Source organism: Rhizoctonia solani, chromosome 13, assembly GCF_016906535.1.
Source record: "Rhizoctonia solani chromosome 13, complete sequence".
Classification (NCBI taxonomy): domain Eukaryota; kingdom Fungi; phylum Basidiomycota; class Agaricomycetes; order Cantharellales; family Ceratobasidiaceae; genus Rhizoctonia; species Rhizoctonia solani.
Window position 1 is genome coordinate 1,326,210 of NC_057382.1, and position 12,668 is coordinate 1,338,877.

The 12,668-nt window shown below is 46.2% G+C and overlaps 5 protein-coding genes across 5 annotated transcripts; 3 read left to right on the plus strand and 2 right to left on the minus strand.

Moving 5' to 3' along the window:
- Nucleotides 1–330: 330 nt before the first annotated feature.
- Nucleotides 331–1,631, plus strand: RhiXN_07246 (SRP72 domain protein; the record flags this gene model as incomplete). The annotated part of the gene is made up of 5 exons (XM_043327062.1): nt 331–562; nt 634–854; nt 932–1,000; nt 1,066–1,228; nt 1,276–1,631. 5 exons carry the CDS (start codon nt 331–333, stop codon nt 1,629–1,631), a joined length of 1,041 nt encoding a protein of 346 aa, XP_043185534.1.
- Nucleotides 1,632–1,679: 48 nt separating this feature from the next.
- RhiXN_07247 (Multicopper oxidase) lies at nt 1,680–3,918 on the minus strand (the record flags this gene model as incomplete). The annotated part of the gene is made up of 16 exons (XM_043327063.1): nt 1,680–1,804; nt 1,860–1,897; nt 1,957–1,963; nt 2,016–2,133; nt 2,192–2,221; nt 2,276–2,487; nt 2,533–2,575; nt 2,629–2,735; nt 2,783–2,856; nt 2,911–2,977; nt 3,028–3,209; nt 3,258–3,326; nt 3,398–3,434; nt 3,488–3,549; nt 3,600–3,739; nt 3,784–3,918. The coding sequence occupies 16 exons, from the start codon at nt 3,916–3,918 to the stop codon at nt 1,680–1,682; spliced, it is 1,446 nt and encodes a 481-aa protein (XP_043185535.1).
- A 3,592-nt stretch (nt 3,919–7,510) lies between these two features.
- Nucleotides 7,511–8,782, plus strand: RhiXN_07248 (uncharacterized protein; the record flags this gene model as incomplete). The annotated part of the gene is made up of 9 exons (XM_043327064.1): nt 7,511–7,562; nt 7,619–7,744; nt 7,804–7,940; nt 7,993–8,010; nt 8,057–8,065; nt 8,124–8,363; nt 8,421–8,434; nt 8,490–8,623; nt 8,685–8,782. The coding sequence occupies 9 exons, from the start codon at nt 7,511–7,513 to the stop codon at nt 8,780–8,782; spliced, it is 828 nt and encodes a 275-aa protein (XP_043185536.1).
- A 278-nt stretch (nt 8,783–9,060) lies between these two features.
- On the minus strand, nt 9,061–10,159 carry RhiXN_07249 (uncharacterized protein; the record flags this gene model as incomplete). The annotated part of the gene is made up of 4 exons (XM_043327065.1): nt 9,061–9,495; nt 9,549–9,674; nt 9,727–10,022; nt 10,075–10,159. 4 exons carry the CDS (start codon nt 10,157–10,159, stop codon nt 9,061–9,063), a joined length of 942 nt encoding a protein of 313 aa, XP_043185537.1.
- Nucleotides 10,160–10,847: 688 nt separating this feature from the next.
- Nucleotides 10,848–12,320, plus strand: RhiXN_07250 (uncharacterized protein; the record flags this gene model as incomplete). The annotated part of the gene is made up of 7 exons (XM_043327066.1): nt 10,848–10,885; nt 10,973–10,989; nt 11,058–11,261; nt 11,310–11,462; nt 11,519–11,805; nt 11,858–11,890; nt 11,958–12,320. 7 exons carry the CDS (start codon nt 10,848–10,850, stop codon nt 12,318–12,320), a joined length of 1,095 nt encoding a protein of 364 aa, XP_043185538.1.
- Between the last annotated feature and the right edge of the window lie 348 nt (nt 12,321–12,668).

Here is a 12,668-nt window from a genome sequence, read left to right on the forward strand (position 1 = left end):
TACGGTATGGGAGTAGCTCGGCCTGAGGTGGAGTCATTCAAGGCAGTGAGACGCCCTGGTGTGTCATTAGTTCATTGACGACCATGACTCACGGTTCGGGTGGCAATACGCTAAACCCAAAACCTCCTTCCCTGTATTATTCGATACATTGGACGGCAGGAAATGAGCTTTAAAGACATCCGCTACCGTACAGTATCAACTAATAGCCCACGGAGGTATTGGATTTGCTCCAAACTGCACTCATCATACCCCATGGTAAGTCTGGATTCGTAATTGGAAACATCTAACTCCGGCGCTTGATGCTGTGGGATAGTGTTGTCTAAGACCACCATGCCCTCTCAAAAGCCCGGAGCAGCCAAAAAAACACCCGCATCTACAAAAGGTGGCCAGAAGCCACAAACTGGAGAGAAAAAAGGAAATTATAATCCGCGTCGCAAAATCCATACCCTTGATCCAGCAGCATCCAAGAAGCCCAAACCAGCAGAGGTCCGAATCAAACAACTATTTGCTTCACTATGCGCCCAAATTGATGGAGCGCATCTTACGAACGCTATCAAAACCTGTGATAAGAGCAAGTCATTATTACCTACAGTCGAATACATATCAATATAACAATATCTGGCGTTATTCTAGTTCTTCGTCTTACTCCTGACGACGCCGACGTGATACAAACGAAATTATTCTTGTTGCTTCAAACAGACCAATATGCTCGAGCTTTGGAAATAGTGGAGACGGTCTCTGGAGGATCTGATTCGAGGCAACTAGAGAAGGCATACTTACTCTATCGCCTGCATAAGGAGAAAGAAGCTAAGGCGGTTGTCGACCAAGCCAAGGCAAAGGGGCATCTGACGGAGGTTTTGATCATTTAGACGCCCAGATCGTAAGTCGAGAGGTTCTTTTTAGCCAAATTCTATATCTTATTCGATATCAGGCCTACAGGCTTGGAGACTACAGTGTGTCGAAGGAGATTTATGATCGCATTCTGGACGAGGGCGAACTGGTGAGTACTCCAACCTGTAAATTGATATCGTTGAATGATTATAGATACTATTTTGACTATTACAGAACGCCGAAGAACAAACCGATATCAATACTAATCTGAGCGCTGTTCAAAGCCATATCGACTTCTTGCAATCCGGATTTTACGATTCGCTGCGCGCTTCGGGGGTTAACGTTTCGCAGCTGGAAGATGCCCCAGCTCCGGCCCCACCGTTGCAGCCAATACATTGTCCATAGCACTGGTTCAAAAAGATACTACTAATGAAGAAGCTACAGCACCGGCTCCTCTCAAGGGCCCTCGTAAAGGCCGTCTGCCGAAACATGTTGTTCTCGGCGTTACACCTATGCCAGATCCCGAGCGGTGGATCAAGAAGCGCGAACGAACGTATGTCACGTTCGCCCAAGGTCGTAAAGGCAAAGGCAAAGGGAGGAAGGAGGGCGCGACTGCAGGCTATTCTCAAGGGGTCAACGTTGCACCTGCGGTGGCAGGAGTTATGGAAGGCGGCGGAAGTGGTAGTGGACATGTTCCAAAATCTGGCGGGGGCGGAAAGGGACGCAAGAAGAGTATGACGCGATGCAACGAATGTATGAATGAAAAACTTCAGATAGAATTTACTCAAAACTACATCTGAATATTGGACAAGGCTACAGACAAAGACAAAACCATCTCTGTGGTGTGTTCATTGAAGAGCAGGCGGTAATGCAGCATACTTCGGGCAAAGCTCAGACCAACCTGGAGATGGTTGGATTGCAAGCGGCCCTGTTCGTTGCTCATTTGGTGCTTCGGCGAATACGACAGCAAGCCCTGATAAATAATATAGAATCGAGTCACCTGGCCTTCAGGCGGACATTATGCTCACCAACTTCCAGATGCCAATCGATATGACAATGCAAGAACCTATTGTTTCGATGATATTAGTTAGTAACTTACATTGTGCATTCAAACATGCGACATACCAAGGGCCTGGAGAACTGAATCAGTTAACATCCAAAACAAACTAATTATAATAACTGACCAGGGTTATCGGTCCTGAACCTAATTCTTGCAGTATTTCCACCAACTGGTACCACATCCTTGCGCGGAGGGTTGACATAGTTGACAGGTCCCCCATTCTCAACAATATCGAAAGCATGCTAAATTAAATTATGAGTTTCTGCTGAAGCTGATAAAATCGAATACTTGAGGACTTACCCCGTGAAGATGCCAAGGATGGAAAAATCCCTATAATAACTGATCAGTTCCTCAGGTCATGCGCATTTATTCATGTGATCTTACATTGGAAGACCCATGGATCTGAAGTTCGATGACTTTGTTAAATGGGAGGACTATGGTGTTTTCGGATCGAGCGAAATCAGAATTTGTAGATGCGTTGTTTGACAGGATCCTCAAAAGCGTTGGCAGATTAGGAGGTTTATATTGGCTGTCGTTGACCTGCCACCCTGTTTGGCCATTACTGACACCACCATACTTCAGATCAATAACTCCGCCTAGGTAGACAATCAGCAACCTCGCACACCAACTCAAATACGTACTCACGGGACCGCTACCTCCAGGAGCTCCAGGATTTTCAACAGGCTGAGTCATAATCGTCAGAAGGTAATGTGAGCTGAACGAAATAGTACCCTAACCTTCAGGAGATTTTGGTCTAATTTCAGGCCAGATGATTTTGAGGTGGTGGGATCCCGCACTGGGGCACCTTCATATCGCAGAATTGCCTTGACGAACTCGGGTTCCACTGGGGTGAATGTCAGTAATATCTTTGTAGATTAAATACAAACGCACAAGTATTGCTGCTTCGACGCGCGGTAATAGGTGCCCTGATCCAATAATTGCCTACAGTCTGATTGGCTTCGACCCTAGGCGTTGGTTAACACCAAGGTATTAATAGTAGCTAATCCGAGATAGCCTACAATAATGGAATAGCGCTCTCCCGGGTGGATGTCAAGTGAATTAACAGTGTACGGCTGGTGTGCGTACCTAAAGGGCATATATTGATATAGTGCAAGGCGGAAAAGCGGTGATCGTACCATCTGCTTCAATGATTTTCAATGGATGTCCATCGATTTGGAAGGTGTAGTAGCCGAGCGCGCCGTTATTGACCACTCGGTAGCGATAGCGTTTTCCCTTTTGAACATTAAATACAGACCAGGGTGCGGCGGGACCTCCCTTGTATCGCCCACGGCCGTTGATGAGACCACTGTCCGGAACACTGTATAATAGCTGTAGCAAGGAATGGTATAATTAATAATTAACTCACGGTTCACTACCGCTGGCAATATATTCTTCCCCTAAAACCGGTGCTGGGGTATGGTACCCAGTCTGAAAGCTGAATGACAGTCGACTCATCGTCAATATCTGCGCATACAGTCAATATTAAACCGGCTAAGTGACAAAGACCGCTTGCCATAGAGGCTCTTATGAGGGTCATTTGGGTCTAAGAGCTATGGTTAGTATGCGCAACCGCAGCGAGATACTGGGATCTAATACCATAGATGACAATAGCGCTTCGAACACCATCCACATATTGGCTACCCAAGTGAGAGTGATACCTAAAACATATGTGATTATAAACCCTTATAAATTATGTGCACGTTTCAACTTGCCAGTGTGTCCCGGTTTGGTCCCGAAGGGGAATGACATATTGGTATGTTGCATTAGGAGCAATGGGACACTGAGTAACGAAAGCTGGTCCATCTTCATAGGCGGTAGTTTGTTGGAATAAACCGTGCCAGTGCTGCTCTGGGTGTTGGTGGTGCAAGAGTATTAAAAGAGCCAAAACTTACAATGGTGGTCGAACGACGCATCGAAGGGTCGGACAACTGATTGACGACCGTGTTCCGCAGAACATCGCCCTTGTTGGCAAAGAGAACTGTTCCTGGAAATACACCATTGACGAGAGAAGCCTTGCGAGAAACCATCTGGACTGATCTGTGTGTTAACAATATTCAGTGTATAGTCGACAAACGCTCCAGAAGCATATCTCGTCGTAAACAATAGGAGAGCAAGTGAGTATAACATGGTAGGCACAATGGGGCGGGATCCGAGTGCTGAAGGAAAACGCTCCCTCTATAGCGGGTTAAAATAGCCTACCGTAAACTATGCTCAACGGACGGGCATCCAGGTCGAATGCGTAGCACGTTCTCCCGGATTTTCTTGGGTGCCCGACCTTTCCAAGTTTAGCATCCAGGGAACACAAGCATGAAATTACTATACCAACAACGGCTTTTTGGCATAAGGCGCCAAGGAACACAACTCGACCAGGAACCACATTAGCTTGATTGTTACCCCCACTGAGACGTATTCATCGGATATTGATAAATGTGCTATGATAGTGTGCGGAGTGCACATGAATGGAAACGCCAAAGTTTGACGGGATGTTTCCATAACCATACAAGGGTATGAAGACTTCTGAACCAAACACTCCGAGTCCCATAATCGGCGCCTTCAGCCCTTATGGCTAAACCTTCAATTCGACCCATAGTATTCCGTGCCCATGAATATCTGATATTCCAGGAGTCAAATGCTTCAACAAGATCACCATCAACCGTGGGTACATGCTAACTCCGGGTAGAATTTGAATACTTGGCAATCTAGCAATGTGTTTACCACCTGAAAGGAGCAAGCTGCCATTGATTGTTTGGTGCCTGCATTTGATTGATGGATGACAATCAGGCGCTCCAGACTCAATCTGCTTTGCCAAGATTCATGATTGTCAGCCGATCATTCAGACGTGAAATTCCAAGGCTGACAATCCCAATGACCACAAAGTTTTGTTGCCAGAGGAATAAAAGTTCAGGATCGCGATCGGATGGATTCAACAGTGGAAGATCCAAATGAAGAATATTTAGATTGAATGTGTGTGCTTCGGTTCGCGAACAACCCATATTGGACTATCGGCCACCAGTTCCTTGGAAATAATTATTCCGGAAAATGTATTGACAAGATTAATGTAGCCGCTTGGCCGACCCACAGAACCGAATTAGCCAGGCACTGGGCTAAATCACTCTCCATACTTTTAGCCGATCGGAAGGATGTATCCTCTTTGGGATGATGGGGAATTTGTTAGCAATGGTGAGAACCAAGGGGTGTGAATGTTAACTGCAGGGTCCTTATCAATAGCCAGTTTCCTCGTCAATCGACCTATAATCATTTCGATCGACCTACTATGACAAAATACAGCTATCGTAAGCTATGGGCTTGAAATATAGTCAGCTCCCGTTTACAAGTATACTCGATAGGTGTACACGAGTTTGACAGGATTGGCTATCATGGTATTTGTTCCTGCGATAAGCTTGTGAGAAGAAATCAACGATTAGCTACAGTGCATCGTATTCTGAGATCCATAATCCTGCTTGTTCGGTTGAAATATTAAACACCAAGATTTACCATTATGCTTGACAATCCAAGCAAACCATAACCATAACCATAACTACGGCGCAGCATTAGTAAAGTTACACTTTTCTGTTTCTATTAAGTTCTGTGGCTGTAAATTTTGTATAGATTCCGTCGGGAAGCTCCTATAATCCCCTTTTGAATGCCCAGTCTCTCTCTCTCTCTCTCTCTCTCTCTCTCTCTCTCTCTCTCTCTCTCTCTCTCTCTCTCTCTCTCTCATAAATGGGTTATTTTGGTGTCTACTAGTAGATATATGTTTACACTATTAAAGCGCGAATAGGGGGTGCGAAGATTCCAATCAGTTCCGCTGGGTGGGTTAAAGTAATCTCGGACAAGATAGAACAACCCACGGTGTTAACATGATGGCCAAAGTGTTGGCCTCAGTCGCCGGATCAATGCATATAGCTGAGCCGATTACTGGAGAGGGGTTTCGGTCCGTCAATATAGATATGCGCAAACTATCACGAAACCGAACCTCCATGTGCTCATGGTTCCGGATCCGGTCAACCATCTGGACTATATTGTTCGCCAAGGCCGCCTCCTGTTAGACTTTGAGAATTTTTGACCTTCCGGATGATGCTCCGGTCTCACAAATGATTCCCGTTTGTCGGAATAGCGGGGTGGGTAGCACACCTGCCCCCACTGATCGGACTACACTATCCACCTTGTTTAAGATCCTAATACCGAGCCGATTGGCTTGTGTATGCTCAGCTACCCTGGTACTATGCGAATGTCTACAAATTAGTCAAACAAGGTACAAATGATCCCGTTGAAATCGGTGGTGTAGCAATTCAATATTGCATTCACGAGGCTCTAGGAAAATTCGGTGCCTGAAGAGTGGGGCTTCATCATCAATGTAATGGCATTGATAATTTTGTTCGGCTATCCATTGTGTCGCGAACATAACCCACTGGTATAGGTTTGATCTAGATACTTCTACTACGTGCACAAGCAGGGAACGCTTATTTGACTGATTTAATTCATTCATGTGAACAAGGGGTGCACATGCTGAACTACGAGAGGTGTAAGATGAGTCCTTGAACCGGTCCGGTAATCCACGCACTTACCCAGGGCAAAATCAAATCGCGATAGACTTGCATTTGCGTTACTCGAATGATGCTAATTTGGGGCAAAGTTCTAGGCACCGATATCTCTGCCAAACGGACAGTCTTCTGCTCTCTGCAGGGCAAAATCAAATCGCGATAGACTTGCATTTGCGTTACTCGAATGATGCTAATTTGGGGCAAAGTTCTAGGCACCGATATCTCTGCCAAACGGACAGTCTTCTGCTCTCTGTGATGCTAATTTGGGGCAAAGTTCTAGGCACCGATATCTCTGCCAAACGGACAGTCTTCTGCTCTCTGTGCGTGTTAGCCAAGCCAAGCCAAGGCCGCGTGGTACACGAGAGACATTAGACCTCGGCTAAGCGAGTACATATTCTGAACGATTGTCCGTGTGAAATTTACTATATTACGCCATCTGGGTGATGGTGCCAAGTTTCCGACAGGATGAAGCCCCCAAATATGATCGGAGTACTGATAGTACCTAATTGGCGATGAATAGTAAAACTCGGCGTGTAAGTCCTGTCATGGCCGAAGTTAGCCGATACGCGCACCGTCATCGACTGGGCGAGAGACTGGAAGATGGAAGGAACAAAATGCGACTCGCGGGCATGAGATCCGTTGGGGAAACGAGCCAGCAGCCACCAAGTGCTTCGACCATCGATCGTAGTTAATCCATGACGAGAAACAGATCGGAATTCAGTCTCGTGTGACCGATTAAATGCGAGCCAGCCTAAAGTATCACTCAGGTCCGACTATGAGGATAGCCAGGACTAGTTTATGAATGCGGATCATTAGGGGCAGAGTACTGAACATCCAATTCGTAGACACAACCAAGCCGTCGTTCATAGATGTAGCCCAGAGCCAGTTCACACAAGACATTCTCCCACAGTCTAAAGCCTGGCCCACACACAGGTACCATTATCTAGAAACTTTGAATATGCATGTCACAAGCGAAGATACACTGCATAATTTTGTCGTTGAATGGTGGTTCAAGCAATAGAACCCATCCTGAAATGACAAATACTATTGTAATGTTTGGGCTCTGCACGTGATTATGTTTGTTGCCCTCAAGACCCGCCTCACCCACCAAAATGCCATCCGAGTACGTGAGAGCCGCTGTAAATAGATGAGTATAGAAACTGATATACAACGGTAACAATAGATCGAACACTCCGGAAAAATGTTGTATCCCCGGTTCAGCAATCAATTGAAATTGACTCAACGCCAAACGGCGCAGGTGAAGCTAATGTTGCATCCACAGCTGCCGATGAGAAAATGGACACGAACGGTATGTCTCCGCAGAAATTACTCCGTCCGTCCATGTCACTTATTACTTCAAATAAATAGATTCACAACTGAAGAAGCGGCCTCGAATCGATATGGCTACTGAGCCACGCAAAAAAGGTCGCTCGGTATTTGGAATGGTGCTAGGCACACTGAAGAAAGCTAAGGATGAGGACAAAGCTCGTGCAAGTACAGAGACGGTAAGGCTCAACATGCATGTGTATACCATACATTCAATTAACGTCAATATAGGCGAAACGGCGCGCAGAAGTAGAAGAGCGGCTCGCGCGCGAACTGACACGACATCGCTCTCAAGGATAGCATGGTGGGCTGGTAACTCGGAGCGTAGCCACTCCAACTACTTAAATTTGTGTCGTCATTAGATTCGTCAACGACAATCGACGCTTCCTGCGTTGGCCAACTTCTTGCTCACCACCGATAACATTCCTTCCGACTTTACATTTGACCCTTCCGTAGTTGCAGAGCCTGGTGATACCGATACAAATATGGCCGATGCGACCACGAAGGACGGTGCCGCGCCCCGTGGCAAGCAGCTTTCACAATTTTACCTCTCCCTCCACGATCCCGCAATACCCCGTCTGGACCTAGTGCACGCGTTGATGGTCCGCCCATCTACTTTCTGCCTGCGGTATTATTGCCCCAGCAAAAAGCATTCTTAGAAAAGCGGCAGTTTGTGAGTACATACGATTTTGTGGCATTCCTTTTTTTCATCTCATGCTCTCTTACAGGAAACCAAACGAATCTTGGCTGCTGAGGAAGAAGCGTGGAAAGTTGAACGCCAAGGGCTTGGAGGAAATCCAGATATTGAAACAGAATGCTCAAGAGGCTCAAGAAGCTGCTCGAGTCGCCCACAAAGCAGAAGGTGAGGGGAAGGAGTCGCTCGGGGGGCGTTCGAACTGACCGAATTATTGTTGCAAATGTAGAGGGCGCCGAGAAGCCGACCGAGAACGACGGGGAGCCGGCTCTCAACACTTCTGGCGAAAACGAGTCGAAAATGGAAGGTGTAGAGGGCGAGCGGTAATCCAAGGTACTGTTGTTCTTTTTTTGTGTATCTAGTCGATATGCCTACTTTTACAACGATTCGGGTTCGATTCATGCAATCCCCGCTTGTGACTCATGAAGATGCCCCTACTGAGACTGGTCTAATCACTGCGTATACACATGATTGGGATGGTATGCATTAAGTCTAAAGTATCCGTGGTCGCTGAGAAACAAGATATCAATTTATTACACATACATGATTATAATCGAGCGTATGATACAAGGGTGCTTCGCATGACCGGTCCAAGCCTAAATACGTTAATTTGGGAGAAGGTCATCGCTTGGTGTGTCGTTGGGGTCGAATATACTTTGCAAAGTGTTAACCATATTTCTCACACTTCTTGACCAACCGAGCGTGATTCTAACCAGCTCAGTCCAATCCATAAAGGGAGGAAAACGGCGCTCGAACTCGACCGGATATGAGAACTCGCGTTCGAGGTCTTGTGCCAAACCATTCATTATGTCTTCTCCAATCCCATCCTTTTGCAGCTGGTCTTCCCATGCATCGATCTCCCTATAAAGGGTATAAACGAGCTTCCGTTCAGCCAGATATGACCTCATTTCCTGCGGGTCTCCATCCTTTACTATTTGCAAGTACAGATAATTGGGATCTGCTGGAATTTCTTGCGGGAAATAAGTCTTTATAAGTTCGTCAACTCCTGTGGATCTGGTGCGGAGAGTCTCATAGATGTGCTAAAATCCAAAGTGGTAAAACGCAAGACGCGAAAGCTACCATAGTAACGTACCATTCGACGGAGGTGTAGCGATATAAACACATATCTGGTCCTCATTAAAGTCGACACTTTGGAGCTTGCGATAGACTTTAATTTATTCCTGTGCTCATCTGAGAGCAACAGTACTTCTTTTGCATCCTGAATGATACCTTGGGTGACACGATGTTGGATAAGACGAAGTGCAGCATACCTCGGCCCCCCTTGCTTGCTCTGCTCGCCAGTAGGAATTGAGACCCAAGGCCCGGTTTGCCTCTTTAGCTACTTTTTGTCGTGTAAGTTCTTGGCGTGCAAGTATGTCGAGAACAACATGGATGAGGTGCCAGGGAGTCTCTTCACGTGCTTTGGTCTGATCATTGGGAGCCGTAACACCACGTTGTACTATTGGTTCAAGTATAAATGTCAAGGCGATGTCTTCTCCCCACATCGGAACCTGTAGGTTTTTTAGCTCCCCAGTGGTATCTCCTGCCAGCAATTCGGCCATACTACCTGGAGGACAAATACTTAATGAACAGCAACAACTTAGTAAAAACTAGTATACCAATGACGTTTCGACGATTCCAGTCACTGTCATCATCCATACCAAGACATAATTTATGAAAAACGTTGGCAGATGGGTCAGACATAAAGCAAACGGGCCTGTAAATTATGTTGGACCCAGTGTGGTGTTCCAAGTTGGGAAAAGTCAAAGTCAAAGAAGCATGATTACATCAGGTGCCATGATCACGTAGTGGCTGTGACAGCACTCTAATCAAATGGGGTTTCATGTGGTGAATCACCACACAAGAGACCGCCCTACAAGCTCGCTCAAGATGCCTCGAAAATGCTCTTAAGGTACAGGAAGTATCATTTATATTTCATATTATACAGATACCCACGGGGACGACTCTACGAACTCACTAATAGCGAAAATCAGAAAGCTCGGATTCCATACAATTGCATTTTCGGACAAATTGTGATTCCGGTTTGCTCCATTGTTGGATGTCTCTTTCACGTCTCTTTGATATATTCCTGCTACTAGATGAAATAGAATGCGGATCGTCGCTATGTTACCGAGCACACCCCCCAACCCCGTACCTATTAGTTGGTCAGATTTTTTCGAGAACCAAGTCTGTTTTATCAGGTAATTAAAAGTTGGGCCGGACCGAAGCCCTCCGTCCCTGCTTGATCTCCTTCCACCTCGTGCTGGCCATCCACTCTCGAAGGTCACATCTACCATGTACACCGACTAAACTCTCCCACGTGGACGTTTGTGGGGATTGGCTATTAGACGCAACTGGGCTGTGGCCGAGTCACCGAATCAAGCCAAAAACGATGCGGTACAAAACCGCTGTCCTTGTTGGGGTATGGACGTAAGTGTTCATAGTATGTGCCCAAGTATCTTCGAATTAACAACCCATTCATCGCCCACCTGACCATGCCACGATATTCTGGCACAGTGAGACTGCGCTGTGGGGTAAGTTTGGTGTTTGCTCAATCCAGAACGGATCATTGATTGCGATTAAACTAATTGCGACATCTTAGGAGTTTTCTTTATTCTCTACTTGATCTGTGCCCATGTGCTTGTTCGCAAGCAGACGCTGCACACTATTCAGTGGATCCCGCTATCCACAGCTTCGCTGCTTTTCATGCTTGCGACTATTCATCTTGCTCTTCAGCTGAGGAAAGTATACGAAGGTTTAGTGTTGTGCGCAAATGAACCAGGCGGCCCAGATGCCTATTTTTTGGGTGAGCAGCCAGCCTATCCATATCTGCTTGCGCCAACACTATTCCTAGATATAAGCCGATGGCTAAATGTAGCTGCAGACGGCGTCTACATCACCATGATCTTAGTAGGAGATTTGGTGGTCATTCACCGCTGTTTTCTCATCTGGGGGAATAGAATCCGTATCATTATACTCCCCTTTATACTCGTTCTTTGCACAGCAGGTAAGTTCTACATTCCAACTTATCAGTTCCAACAGCTGAACACCCAATAGCTTCAGGCTACGCTGCAGTCTGGCTCTTCACTAAACTACCTCCCAATGGTACAGCGCTCGAGGGACCGCTCGCGAAATGTACAACCATAACGTTCTTGTTATCGCTCGCTACGAACATATTGACCACCGGGTTGATATCTTACCGCATTCTTTCTACAGCACGAAAGGTTGCATCCTCAGTCGATGTTCGTCCCTACATGGGTGGTTTGGCCGTGGTGATTGAAAGTGCGGCAATCTATACCACTGCGTTGGTGATTTATCTCGTCGTCTATATTTCACGGACCAATGCGCAGGTGTGTACGGTCAGAACCATTATAACAACCTAGCTAAGTTTTATCTCGCTAGTACATCGTATTCTGCGCATTATGCCCTATAATCGTACGTTTTACTCCTCTGAACCCACATAGCCTAGCTCATCTTTTTTTTTCTCTCTTTCAACATAAAGGGTATTGTACCAACATTGATCATTGTCAGAGTCGGACTGGGCCTCACGCGCACTTCTCAAGTTGACATCGAGGGTCCTCCCTCTGCACCATCACCCACTTACGACATCTACTCTCCAACTGATGCTCCTATACTTCATATCACACATCTACCACCATCATATTCACCTGGACCGAGGTCTCCGCATACACGGGACTTCTCAGGGTCCGATGCCACCTGGACCGAGGGGCCTGATGCTATCCGCTTACAACTACGATACTCCCAGGGTAGCGTCGGTCGTTCCATAGCCCCGGACGACATATCACGAAATAGTTCTGTATCCTTTGGGTTGGTTCGAACCAAAACTACTGAAACAAAGAAATAAACGTTCCGATTTGAATGGTTGACCTTTTTCTCGCCTTTGTAAGTATTTCGGCTAGAGTATGCTGGATGGGTATCTGATTGGATTCTAGTTTGTATGAGTATATGCTTATTCGATTCGACGTGATGAGGTATTGGAAGTAAAGACTGCTTACTATTTTCGCATGGGGCAGCTGGGCCAACATGGGTGTACTCTACTACATACTACATATGGTTTTCATTAATCTCTGTTTATTTCAATCTCCATTTTTTCATTTAATTCAAGGGAATCCTTTCTTCGTACAGAGCTCGCCTCTACTCAATCTAAACCGTTAATGCACGTCACGGCCCCATGATTTCTGCAGCCCTACGG